This window comes from Eutrigla gurnardus (genome assembly GCF_963514095.1).
Source record: "Eutrigla gurnardus genome assembly, chromosome: 22".
Taxonomy (NCBI): domain Eukaryota; kingdom Metazoa; phylum Chordata; class Actinopteri; order Perciformes; family Triglidae; genus Eutrigla; species Eutrigla gurnardus.
In genome coordinates this window covers 2,417,902-2,431,928 of record NC_139933.1, presented here as the reverse complement: position 1 = coordinate 2,431,928, position 14,027 = coordinate 2,417,902, and the positions used below count along the sequence as shown (strand labels likewise).

The 14,027-nt window shown below is 41.8% G+C and overlaps 1 protein-coding gene across 2 annotated transcripts; it reads right to left on the bottom strand.

Annotated features, from left to right (window-relative positions):
- Positions 1 to 2,705: 2,705 nt before the first annotated feature.
- On the bottom strand, positions 2,706 to 13,666 carry sap30bp (SAP30 binding protein). 2 transcript variants are annotated; one of them, XM_084040496.1, is made up of 10 exons: positions 13,397 to 13,666; positions 12,782 to 12,891; positions 12,019 to 12,063; positions 10,967 to 11,006; positions 7,188 to 7,276; positions 5,674 to 5,765; positions 5,055 to 5,167; positions 4,905 to 4,963; positions 4,240 to 4,333; positions 2,706 to 3,745 (listed from the first exon to the last, which is right to left on the bottom strand). In XM_084040496.1, the coding sequence occupies exons 1-10, from the start codon at positions 13,488 to 13,490 to the stop codon at positions 3,564 to 3,566; spliced, it is 918 nt and encodes a 305-aa protein (XP_083896622.1). In that variant the 5' UTR covers positions 13,491 to 13,666; the 3' UTR covers positions 2,706 to 3,563. The 2 variants fall into 2 exon arrangements, with proteins under 2 accessions (XP_083896622.1, XP_083896623.1); XM_084040497.1 differs by having other exon boundaries at positions 2,708 to 3,742; positions 13,397 to 13,659.
- Between the last annotated feature and the right edge of the window lie 361 nt (positions 13,667 to 14,027).

The window sequence follows — 14,027 nt, the reverse complement described above, 5'->3', positions numbered from 1 at the left end:
TGATACAATGGCTAACTTCTCTGGAGGGGAACAAAACCTCTACAGAAACAACCCCCCCCCCTCTGGCTTTTTTGGCTGAAGCTTCAGCTGTGATGCCAGTCCAAACAGCCCTTTCACATGTTGGAGGGGGAGCTGGAAGGGAGTGGCCTGACTACTGTATCGTACAAGGGTTCCCTGAGCACCAGCACTTTTTTCAGGCCCAATTTGAGCTTTTGGTTAAGGTTATGAGTCCCATCGGCTAATGTGAGCAATAGCCGAAGTGGCATTTATTATAGCCTATGTTATTTATGTCCGATAAAATGCATCTGAAAGCAGGAATTCCTATACCAGAAAACAAAATATGATTCAATTACTGTCAAACAGAAATATTACAGGCTGTTTTCATTCATTACATTTACTCAAATGGCTGTTTCCAAGTCCTCATTTAATTATTATTATTATTATTATTATTATTATTATTATTAATAAATTAAATGTGACTGCTGTAACTGCAACTCCAGTCAAGAAACCTAGAGTTGACCAGTATATTTTTGTTTGTTTAATATGTTGCATCACTTTTTATTTATTTGTATTTAGTATTTTGCCTCTTCTATTAATGTTTTTGTTATTTTCACTCTCTTTGCTGCTGTAAACCTCACTGTAGGACAAATAAACGATTATCTTACAGACATTCTTTACATCCTTATTGTATTATTATATGTTATTATTATTGTCTATACTCAGAAGAAATTGTATTTAAACATCAACCACCTACACATAGTAAGCTGTTGCATACGTGACTTTTTCCTTAAATACATGTTAATTAAGACGTCACTTACTGTGAACAAGCTGCTGTCGTCGTGAACTGGACCACCTCATCGAGCAGAAGAGAGGGTCGAGCTACTAATGGCTGTATGGGGGAAGAAGACGCCCAAAAAATAAAATATATAAGTTTGTTACAGAGGGGAAAAGCCCGACAAGAAACATCTACTCTGGTCCCCTTCCTTCGCTCACTTCAACGAGTCCGGTCTGTGACCAACTCCTCCGCCAATTTACATGACAAAAAGTGGCATTTTTTTTAGGGGGGGGTCTGTGAGTTCATTCAGTGCCTATAATGGCGCCCCCCCGCCCCCCTCCTTTTTTTTTAAATAATAACCAAAAAAAGATACCGGTAAGTGAAAAATAAGCTAACATTTTTAACGCGGCACCAGAATGCTAAGCTAGCTTAAAACATGACGTGTTTTTTTTTTTTTAATTAAGTTGCGCTAACACCACAGTAAACTTATATCAACACAATAAGTGGTGATAGCTACGATGCGAAGTGCTAAATATAGCTAAAAATGTTTTACGGGGCAACAACAGAAGCTAAACTAGCTTTAAAAAATAACGGTTTTATTACGTTGTGCTACCCGCTAACTTTAAAGCTTTGCCTGTTGTTAAATTTATATCTTTAATATATATATTTTTATATAAAACTTCCTATTAAAACTTGCGTAAAACGCCTACTGAGTCAAATCTGCGTGACGGCGGCGGACAAGAAGGCTTTTATCGAGGAGGGGAAAGTTGTTGTGACCTGTTCAGAACAAGTTGTCCGTTGGGTGTGGCCCGCGCTCGCGCGCACCTTCGAAATGCGCTCGCGCTCACAGGAACTGAACACTCCTCATAAACGGTGACTCACCACCGATAGCATTCCTTCAGGAACATCCTGTAGGGTTATTAATGTGTCATATTTCTGTTGAAGATATTCCTCTACAATGTGTGTAGAACGTTGGGTTATAATAATAATAATAATAATAATAATAATAATAATAATAATAATAATAATAATAAAATAATAATAATACATATCGAAAGTAACTTGTACATCAAAACTGTACATTTTAACGTTATTTTGGACTATCATTCCCATTTTTGAATGAAGAACATCAAACTCTTGGGGTAGGGTAAATCACTGACAAAAAAACATCACTTGGTTTACAAAGAACTACAAATGAAATTACTAAAGCACCCCTAAAAAACTGGCTAGATGACCCAAACAACAACATACTGAGAAGATAAATCCACTTTCTAAAGTTGTCGATGCATGAATTATTTCTATATAAACGTGTGGTTTGTGAGAAAGTCAAATTCTAAGCATGTGCATTGTGTTGAACTTTCAATAATCAATCTCAAACCTGGACTCCTGTGAGGAAACCCGATGGGCTCTCCATCCTCAATCATCATTCCAGCTGGGAGAGTATTTATTCTGCTATTCTGTGGAGCCAAATGTGGATATAAGCTAAGCATGTCAAACATGTTTTTTTTAGTTGTGTATTTGAATTCCAGTCTCTGCAGGAACATGTAAAAAAAAAACCCATCATGGACATTTTTTCCCTGCACCAAATGCCTGACTCCTATCACAGTGGCCTTACGTGGGTATGATTCAGCTGAACGTCATCAGTTACTCACAGAGCTTTGCCACAATTTGTTCTCCAACACCCCCGCAAACCCCGTAGGATCGAGCATCACTCCCAAATCTCACAGGATTTCACTTTTTTTTTGTGCTAATTTTCTTCATCCTCCCAGAAATGAATAAAAATGTGAAGAAAAAATGTGGTTATACAACAGTAATAGTACATACTGGGTTAGGAAAGAATAACACAAGAGAACATATTTGCATATGTTATGGTGTTTAATTAAAAAGACTACACCCACATATTTTAAAAATGTGCAGCTTGTAGCAATAAACAACAGGCTCTATCTTTGGGGGGGAACTTTGGCCTTCTCCGACCTCCCAACACAAACCTGCCCTGATACAAGTCAGATGTGGAGACCAAGGCACAAGTCTAAACTCCACCTGGTTCACACATGCTTTCCCCCTCCAGAGATTTGAGATTTGTTCAACTTTGAAAGAAGCTATTTTTGTCCTTTTCTGGGGGCTTCGGATGCAAACCTGTTTCTGCTTCAGTTTGACAAAAACACGTAATCCAACTGAAAAGGCAACATCAGATCCATTTATTAACCTTATCATCAATATGTACAAGTGTAAAAACAATCTTACCTTAGGGTTGCTCAATATGCCACTGATGGAAAAACAAGTGGGAAAAAAAATCATCCAAATATTGAGGAGGCACAACACCGAGCTACGGACAGAAAAATAAATCACTTTTCAGATATTTCTACTGTTTGAGACCATTTTTGCTTATTCAAACATTGTTCTCTTCAACTGTTTTAAACTAACACCTGTTGCCAACATATTTTTTTAAAAAACTGAATGACAAGACACGTTGCATAAGCAAGTGATCCACATGCATCGCACTTTCAGGTTTTCAGAGGATCTCCAGAGTATTTTCACCAAACTGTGCATTTGGCTTCATGATGCAATAGTGCAGACAATCCCAGAGATAGACGGCAGTGAAGTCTTTAGATTAGTCCATGTGTAGCAGAGAGGGATTGTGCAGGTTGGTCCACACTAGTTCATGTCTCTCCTCTCTCTGCTTCTTTTCACACACACATATATATATAATGAGCAACAGGACACAACACAGATCATCCAGCTTCATGTCAGGTCACTGCTCTGGTCACTCGCTCTCAACACAGACAAATCACTGCTTGGCCTTCTTTAGGATGGTGCCCACTGCCGAGATGACGGTGGTTTTAGTGCCGCTAGCCGTGGTCGTCACGGAAACGACGGCAGGCAGGGAATTTGCTGTAGTGATGAGGGTGGGCTGGGCCAGGGTCACGGGGATTGCAGAGTCCCACTTGCTTTTCCTCTTCTGGGCCTCTGCTGATGAGAGTCCACACTTCAGTACAAGTACTTACATTTCAGTAGCGGTAAGATAATCACTTTCCCATTGTAACTAATTAAGAATACAGCATGGGTTTTCCTGATTTAACAGAGCAGAGTTTGCAGTAGGGATGTTATTTATTAACCATGTCATCAGTTTAGAAATATTCAAAATAAAAAAACCTAAGAGACTTGGAGGATTAGCTTGTCTTAAAGGAGAATACATTTACATTTAGGTCATTTAGCAGACGCTTTTGTCCAAAGCGACTTACGTTGTGGTTTCTTTGTTTCCTTTTTTTGACAAATGTACTTATTGTATCATTGCCGATAAAGTAAGAGCTAAAGAACAGCGCTGGTCCACCTTAAAAGGTCAGTCCACCTTAAGTGTTCCTGAGCCGGAGCAGCCAGCAGAGTTGATGCAAAGTAAAGATCTGACACCACTGGGTGCATTTCTGAGAGGAGCTCAGTCTGCGACGTGCTGCGGTGGAGTTTACCTGTGGCGGTGGTGGCGGCGGTGGTGTTGCTGGCGGCGGGGGCTGCTGTGTTCGAGGGGTTGGTGCCCTTCTTAGTGCCCGTGACAAACTCGATCTTTGAAACACACAGAATTTAAAACCTTTAATTTGATTCCTTCCACAATCTACTGCTGATTAGCACAGAAAAGCTTCGAGAGGCTGAAAACAAGGGGCACATCTCACCAGTAGCAGGATTTGTAAATGAGGGGAAGAAAGTGACTCATTCCCTCTCGTCTTGTTTCATTTTCACATGCATACATTACTGCTCTGTCGCCTGCATAACTTCACGGTAAGGAATCATAAAGCAGCTCCTGATTTGCTACATGTTCGTTCAAGTCCAGTTCTAACTTAGTTGCAGCTGCTGCTGATCATAGCAACCGTGGAACGATTATTCAGCATAAATAGCAAAAGCAGAAAATAGCTGGCAGAAAGACACACTCAGGTGTTTTTTAATGCGTCTGCTGGAAAACAGTGAGAAACACGTATGGGCACGGTTTGGGCCGTAAAGCTGAACTGGGCTGGGCCTGAGCTGCAGTGACGAGTCTGGTGGAGAACAACAAGCAGATATTAAGTGCTGCTGGTGGAGACTTGCCCCTGACGCAGACAGAGAAGAGAAACTCTTTATTTTATTAAATGTTAAGACTCACCTTGGTCCGCTCCTTCTTTGCTTTCTCCAGTTTATCCATTTCCACTTTCTGGGCTTTGGCTGGAAGGATAAAACACATACATAAGTGTTTGATGACTTCTAAAATCACACAGAGCTGTGAAGAAGAAGAAGAAGAAGAAGATTAACTTACCCAGAGATTCATAGTAGGAGTCCTCTGACCAGCCATGAGGATCAAACATATCTTTTGGGTAGTTAGTTCCCAGTTCATCTATACTGCAGAACTGAATGAGCTTCTCGTAAATGCTATAAAAAAACCCAGAAGAAAATCACATTTAGATATTTGAAAACATTTGTATTGTTTGCAGTTGTTTTGTAAGTAGCTGAACTGTGCCTTTAATGTCGAGTTGAGTTGAAGATCACAACCCTGGTCATATTGTGCACCTGTTTAACAATATATGTCAAAAAACAATACAATTATTCATATTATTTTACTCAAAATCCAATATTCTAGAAAATACATGCTTACATCAGCTAGCCAATCAATTTCAACCAATAATATTGCATTCATACATCCGTAACTATGTCTGCAGAGAGCTGGAGATGGTTGTGAGCTAATCTTTTCAACCATCAAATCAAATTCCTCCCAGCTTATGTCACGCCTGCAATCAGTAAAAGAACATCCTGATACGGAAGTCAGGTACTCCTGAAATGCCGTTTCAACTCAACTTCAAGCCCCTGCTATCTTTATGAGTCAGTAGCCCCATGTGTGTTGGTATTTTTTGGTCTGGGTGCGTACTTCAGCTGCATACCTCGGGTTTCTAAATTCTTTCTTTTTCTGAATGTGGCTGTTTGTGTCAAAATCCCCATGGAGCTTCCTCTCATACAGCTTGTGGATCTTGTCCTGTTGAAAAAAAACAAAACAAATCAATGAAGGAAGGATGTGAACGGGCGGCAGGTCATCTCTTGATCAATGTCTCCTGCTTTGACATGCTTGGCTTCCTCCACCTCCTACATCTGTCATCAAAATAACTACTTATGATCAGCTCTAGCACAGGGTCCGTGTCAATGGGAGCCATTGTGTGGGAAAGTTTCTGATACCTTTGGGGAAATATTTGACAGCCAGGTTCAACTGAGCCACAAGGAGCTGGCAGGTGTAGGAAGGACATCCACGCTGATAAATGAGGGAACACGGTGGAAGAAGAAGGGAACGCTGCTAAAATAAGATGCCATTACTCCTTTGCCATCGTTTCTCCATCATGTCATAAGGCAAGTGTTTTCTGATCCGACACCCCTATGATTAAGATTTGCTCAGAAACTATTTTTTTTTAATTCAGTGCATCATATCAGAATGTACATAGAAGTCAAACTCTTCCAATAATAAATACATTCTCAGGCTCAGGGAAGGCCTCGGCGCTCTGGTTCGGGGCTACGATTGCAAAAGGACATTTTTCCAAAAAGCATACGCGTGTCTCTGTTCCTCCGTAACCTCGGGGCCGGGATATCCAGGCTGGTGTGGTAAAGGTGAGTCATTAGTTGTTCATCTGATAGGTGGGAGGGATGTTGCTGAGCTGTACACTTACTTAAGTCAGCCGTACGGACCTGCCTCGGCTCCTCACAGAGCAAACCAGCGTGCAGTAAGATTCAGAAAGAGAGAGCGGTGCTGGGCGATACTTAATTGATAGAAGATGATCCTGTGTGCTGCTTTAATTACAGGGGCGAGACTTCAGAATTTATGTAGCCACTGGAATTTATTCCTATCCCCAGAGGGACCGAGGGAAACTTCTAAATTACTGACTTGGCGTTGGGAATGGGTTATTTTGACTGCATCAACACAAAGATGACTAGCCATAAACACTAAACTTTCCATCATAATCTAACTAACACTTGTGCAAAAGCTGAAAGGGCAAGAGTGCAGACTGTGATGTCTGCTTATGGAACCGACCCGTGGCAAGGCTTCATTTTTTTTAGTAGCGCAGCACACACAACAAGCCTACAGACATGTTTAAACACACAACACTTGGCTCCAGGACTATTTCCGTTAAGTATGCAGAAAGCACCACAACCCCAGCTCCCTTTTAACCTGTGATTGTTACTGTTGTTTTTATTTTATTTATGTATATGTAAAATGTCTTTGAGAACCTTTAAAAGAGCTATACAATTAAAATGTATCACGACATCCACACCCCCTCTCCTCTGGGCCGATAGATAAGCAGACATAACCGTGGCCTTGAAGGTGATGACTGCTTATCGTGCCACAAGAAACGCTTTGCAGTGACAGTTATGTGCTTGAGTAAATTGTACTACGGTGGTGGTGTGTCTGTACCTGCAGTTGGCTCGAGCAGCGTCCGGGGGGCTCGGGGGGGATCCTGATCTGATCCGGCGACATGTTCCTCACTTTCTCTGAGAACAGAGCTGGGAGAGAAGACAGCAAAAATTAACACGAGCGCAAAATATTTCCACTCCTCACGCATGTCTTCACACGCCGGAGAAGGATCGACTCGGAAAACATTGTTGTACAAACAAAGTGAGGCTCTTTTAGTGTTTTTACTGAACAGCTGACAGATGAGAAGGGAGGTGGGATATGGCTATTTACTGGAGGACAAACTCAGATAAGCAAACAAAAGGTTCACTGTGTGATAAGCAAACATTGCTGTTGGGATTCCTGAGCATCCTGTTGTTCATCATAATCCTACATGTGTGCCAGTGGTTTAAGGGGGGGGGGGGGGGGGTGGTATGAGGAGTGCATGTCCCGGGCAGGGAGTGGCTGTTGTTGGGGCTTGTAAGGAGAAGGGAGGCTCCTCTCCCCTCCCTCCTCCCTCCCTCCCTCTTGAACCCATCCTTTCTTTTGCTGTTGCTGCTCGACTCATCTCCCTCTGCTTTCTCTGACTGCAGGCCAGGCATTCCTCAGTGTCACTCTACATCCATATAAGACAGGTAGTCTCAACCGTCATTTAGCGCCGTCAATCACGCTCTGCATGAAGTGCTGCGAGCAGAAAGCTGCGAACTGCGTGCACTGTGAATGCAGGAGCGTGTCCCTGCCGATATACTACGCAGACCGCCGACAAGTAGGAACTCGACGGGACACGAGAAGATCATTTTCTACGTTTTAGTTTAGTTGCTGAACAACTCTCTAGAAAGACAAGAGGAAAGTTCCAGTCACGTACCACAGAAATCTAGGAGTTATCGTGTTGTGCTGAGATCAATAATTAAGACATTTCATATATTAACCACGTTTTAACACTAACAGCTAATATTGTACCGATCGACGGTGAGTACGCTGTAACCCAACATGCCCTTGGGTGCTGTAACTGTCCCCTCTCAGAGTCAGAACACGACACTCACTTAACACTTCCCAAATGTGAAGTGAAGCGAGAAAATCCAAGAACAGACATACAAACAGAGTTTAGTTTATGTACAGAGTTAGTACTTAAAGGAGGCTAATGGGCAGCGGTAAACAGATTAAGTAGTGGAGACAGTTTCTAAAGACACCCTTACAATGCATGAACAAATTAACTCCAAAGGTAAAAAACAGAAATTCTTTGTGACTTATCAGCCTACTAATACTTACACAAATATGATACATCCGTAAAAAGCTTATATTGTCATTATCATTATCATATGGTGCGTGTATCGAGAAATGGGCATTGAATGTTTGGACAAATATGTAATCTCCTTTACTTCTTTGATTAGATAGTTCCTGATCAAACCCCTACTTGTGCTGAAGAAATGTGGCTTATTTTGTAAATTCTTTTGTTAAAGTTGACTGACGTGGAAATATATATATATATAAAGTTCTGAGGGGCTTTACTCCACCTCCATTTGCTTTCCTCGCTGATATGGTTTACCTCCTCCACTGGTGTAAATGCAGAAAAGGGCGTTGCCTTTGTAGGCTAAACACATTAATTCATGCCCAGTATGTACATTTGTGCGTTCGCACATGAGCAAGTATGCAGTTGCATGAAGATAAACGATACCATGGACGCATTTAGTTTAAACACCGCATAATCACAGAACAGCTATAGAAGAACATGACAGGGCAAGTCTGAGTCACAGGGATTTAGGTGGTATTTCATTTCACTCGCAGACACGAGCAATGCAAAACACAATTACACATTGTAGCTGCAACATCGGGTTGAGTATTGTGGGAGCCTGCTAATCTCCTCAACACAAGTCTAATTTAAACACCAACATAAACTCTGCAGCCTCCGCAGTAGCAGAGATGGGAATAAATCATGAGGTGTAATAAATATCGCTGTTTCATAACCGAGCTCAGTGTGAGAGCATTATCCTCATATAACAGCAGCAGTGAAAGGAAGGACGTGGAGACACAGTAAAAAAAAAAAAAAAAAAATTAGACAGAGAAAAGATTATATCCATGCAACAAAATGACCATCTGTCCTTCCCCCTAAAAACAGACAGAAAGTCACAATCTGTGCCCCGCGGCTCTTTTTTTTTTTTGGACAGCTGGACAATGTCGGTCCCTTCAATGAACAGACAAAGAGCCGTCTTCAGCCTTGCTGACATGAAGCCTTCTGCCAGACTCACTGTGACATTTACTGACAGACAGGACAGAAGAGCCAAGCTCCGCTGCAGTAATGTCAAGTGTCCAGGCTGTGATTCACCACGGCATACCAACGGTGATGGTTGCTGTTCTGCAAACTAAAACGTTTTTTTGCTCTAGCACATTTCCCCTTTTCTATGCGACCTCTTTTTATCACTGCAACACACCAGAAGAGTGCAAGTGGTGAGTAAATGAGCGAGTAAATCTGTAGGCAGAAGCCTCTACGGTCCCTCTGCTGCTGCTGTCTGGAGCGCGTCCAAAATGAAGGCTTTTAAATGTAGTACTCTGTTTGAATACAACAGCAGCATCCAGGGATGACAATTCCCCTTTCAATCAATTTCAGAACGAACCCGCCAAATAAACCATCCATTACTTGTGACAATCCTTTCAAAATAAAATCATTTCTCCATTAGGATCTTTACACAGTCGTATAATTTTAATTATAATAATCAGTTCATTCCAACACATTATTACATGTGGATGAGGATGCTGCCTTACAAAAACGATCCAAAGCTACGGATTCGTGCAAACCAACAGCTGAGTGTGAACCGCTCATGGCGTTTATCAGACTGGCGCGTGAAAAGCCGCTCCCTGTACCACTCACATCCTGTCTGAGCTGATACACACCTGTACAGGTCAGCCATTACTCACTAACCACCAGCTACCTGGGTACCTAACACATCTGTCAGTGGACAAAGAGGCTTTCACAACTCAGCTTGGTCTAGTTAGTGATTCAGACTCTACTGCACCAACACCCAGCTGACACAATAAAACATAACAGTCTTACACTTTATGCCATTTGTTTAATTATAAATGCAGTCTCCTCCAGAAGTGAAGTGGGTGTTATAAAACATGATTCTTATGTTGCTAGGGGACTAACTGTTCTGTAATTATTAATAATAATTAACTATAGTTTATACCTTTCTGCAAGTTTAACCAAGTTCAATTTAAGTTGTTTTTGCATGTTATATATGACGAGGAAGAAGCAATCACAGCCGGCTGATATCGTTCCCTATTCTGTAAATATCTCTCTACAGTAGTTATGGAGGATGAGTTGATCTTAGTGATATTTTACAACGCCTGGAAAAAAGATCAGCTCCAAGCTCCAGGTCTGCTAGTAAGTAGGCTATTAATGCATGGCCTCGGTGATATGGTTAGGTTGTGATGGTCGCTTAGCAACATCAGGAGCAACCCGACTGCACTCAATGGAACACACTCAGCGCCCACCTCACATTTTCCAGGCAATAAAAGATGCAGCATGTGTCTCAGGCCTGACATAACTACCGATGGCAGGCAAGAGACAATATTAACACTTGGATAAGGAGAGACTTTTCAAGACCTGCAGATACCCTGAAATAGAGATTTTGGTTGAATAGCGACAGCGAGACAATCTGCATGTGGGATTGACTCAAAATGAACTGCAATGCAGAAAAAAGATCTATCAGGCTTTGGATGAACAAATTACTGAGAAGAAGCAGCATACTTATTCTTTAAGAGCCATACCAATACATGTGTGTGTGTGCTTGCATATGTGTACTCACCAACTAACTCATTAGGGTCCTTTCTTTCTACTTCTAGGATCTGTGAAACAAACAGAGGGATATTTTGGTCTCTTTTGTTCAGGAGAATGTCATAATAAACCCAAGTAGGGCTGGTGAGGTGAACTGGCAGTTCTTGTGAAAGATGGGGAGTTGGAAACAAAAGCTCATACCAGTTCAATACCTGAACCCTACAAATCACAGATGCTGAAGGCAATAGACTGTGCATAATAGAAGCAGACAGTAGAATAGTTTCTAAGACTAATAGAAACCAGAATAGTAAATCCAGGCAGCTTCCAGTGAATGCCTGAGCTCGGCAGGAGGAATCTTGTACGGCCTCTAAAATATGCCGTCTGTGTTGCCAGATCTGCGGGCATAACACAGGTTCAGAACAAAAGAACAGTGCTGGTATTCACGGGCATCATTTCGTCACCTAGCAACTGCACGGGCACATCAAAGAATTTCCCTTAAGTGGGCCAAATCACGAGGAGGGGGGGGGGGGGAGGAGAAGGAGGTGGGTAAAAGACATGGAAGCAGAGCAGCGGCCACTGGCAGAAGTCCAAACCAAAAAATAAAGAAATAAATGTCACCTGTTTGAGAAAGAGCCAATAAAATACTCTTCAGTTCACTGATCCACATCTGAAGATTCATTTGGCTGCCCTTCACAGGAAGGTCGGAGGTCACATTAAGCTATAAAACTGGCGCACTGGACCCGAGTTCTCAATAAAGGGATTCAAATTTCGCCATCTACAAATCCAAGCCTTTCCTATAATCCAACATGGTCTGGGGTTATTAAGGTGAGCAGGCTGTTGTGTGCTCTGACACATATGAGGTCTTCACTTCAGACTCACATTGAGAACATGACCTGGCCTCACCTACGTTTGTTTGAGCATTCATCTGACATACCTAAACCCACAGCGCCATCTAGTGAACATGCTCCTTCATAGCATGTGGCTTTAAAAGTGCCATCGCTTTTTGGTTAGTCACAAAACAAACGAGATCATTTTCTAAAATCACATCCATCCCACACCAGGTGGGGGTTCAACTTTAAATACCTCAACATCTTCTGCTTCCCTCCCCTCGTCAGATTCTTCCAATTCCTATAAAAACAAAAAGGCAGGTTAGCACTGCAAGGGTGGACGAGAGATTACAGCCTCTGATGCTTTTATCCGTCTTTTGTGGGTCAATCGTAAATTACTTTATTTAAAGCTTTTCAACATCACTACTATTACGACACTGTAACAGGGTTGGTGCTTTGTACTGCGTGGTAAAAGTTGTCACTGGGTAACTAGAACATTTGAAACCCCTGTGGAATGATGAACCATGTAGGTGATGTGATTTTGAAAATCATGACCATATTCTAGTCCTGCTCAATGTGTCCTGAGATAACTTCTGTTGTGATATGACACTATAAATAACATTGAATTGATCTGAATTGAACCAATTACTATGTTGTATAAAGGTGTCAGCGTTGCAATGGTTCAACTGTATGGTTTTCGGGGAGGAAGTTAAGTTGTTGCATCTGATTTTTCATTATATTGTAAAGTGTTACTAATATGTTTGCTGCTTCATGTATGTAAATGACATGGATACATATAATACAATCATATAAAACAAAATGACTCAGACTCATACATCCTCACAGGATTGAGTCTAAATGCAATACTGTTGTAAGGCATTACATTATAGCGGTGCTTTCATTTTTCTGGCCTAACACCACAGGCAGTGCTTTTTTCTATTACTTACACATGTTCAACTGCACATCTGTGAAATCCAATCAACATGTTGTCAAAAAGAATGTAGAGTCCAAATACTGACCGAGTTGCTCTCTCTGCTGTCCTCATCTAAGGACACCTTGTCAATTAAATCTTCAGTTCGGATCACCTCATCGTCCCCATAACTGTAGACCAGAGCACCAACATGCCCCCCTGGAGGCGGACCGGACGAGAGGAGACAGGGTCACCACACAGAATACATACATACATACATACTACACACAGAGATGGATAATAAATCCTAACAGTGCATTGATCTGAGACGTGAACCAGCAACTTTACCCCAAAACAAAAGTGACCTCGTCACGTTTTTACACTGTAAAAGGAACATCAACACCACCACAACAAAACCAACAAGTTAAAACATATATCTTTGTATGAATTAGCTTCGTAGGTTCGTAGTTCTTTTAAATAGTATTCGACACTTTGGCTGTGTTAGAAATGCCATACTAACATACTGCCTACTACATACTCAACGTGTATGTACTGCATACTGCCTACTAAATGACCGTTTGAGTATGCTAACCCTTGATCTTTGAACGAGCTAAGTTAGCTACGAGCTAACGCTAGCTCACACACGGAAACCCCGCGGTAAGACTCGCACAGCAACACAGAGCCTCACAGGTCCAACGGAACTATTTCATGTGTCATCATATACCGGTCTCTTCTTGTTCGGGGTCTGAGTCCGGCTCTGAATCGTCCCCATAGTCCGCCAAAGAGGAAAGCAGGGCACTCTTTTTACCGCTCGCCATCGCTGTAACGCTCGCGTCGCATAAACCGCCACCACCGGTCGCAGAGTAATGACGTCGGTGAAATTGTCTCGCGTGGTGTGGCGCCAGGCAGGGAGAAGGGGAGACGTGACGCGGGATCAGTGCACGAGCGCGCTCCGAACGTTCTCAGCAGCTCCCGAGCGGGCACGAGCCTAATATCATAGAGGTGTGGCGACAAAGAGAGAGATCAGCATATTACACAGCTACCATGGTGAATTAAGGGTTTATTTTGACCAAACCAGAGTTGGTGATTAAAGTGGAAATACTAGACTATCTAACAAATACGATTTAAAAAAAAAAATAATAATAATAATAAAAATTATATATGAACCCATGTGTCTAAAAAAAAGTAGAATTGAATTACTGGGGGCATTTTGGGTGAGCATATTAATTGCATATTTTGTATGTATTTTATATTAATTGTAACCATCCCAGTAGATTTGTATTAATTTTACAGACCTGACATGGTTTGAATCGATGTGTTTTGAGGAATGCAAAATCAATAATCCTCCCAGAAAT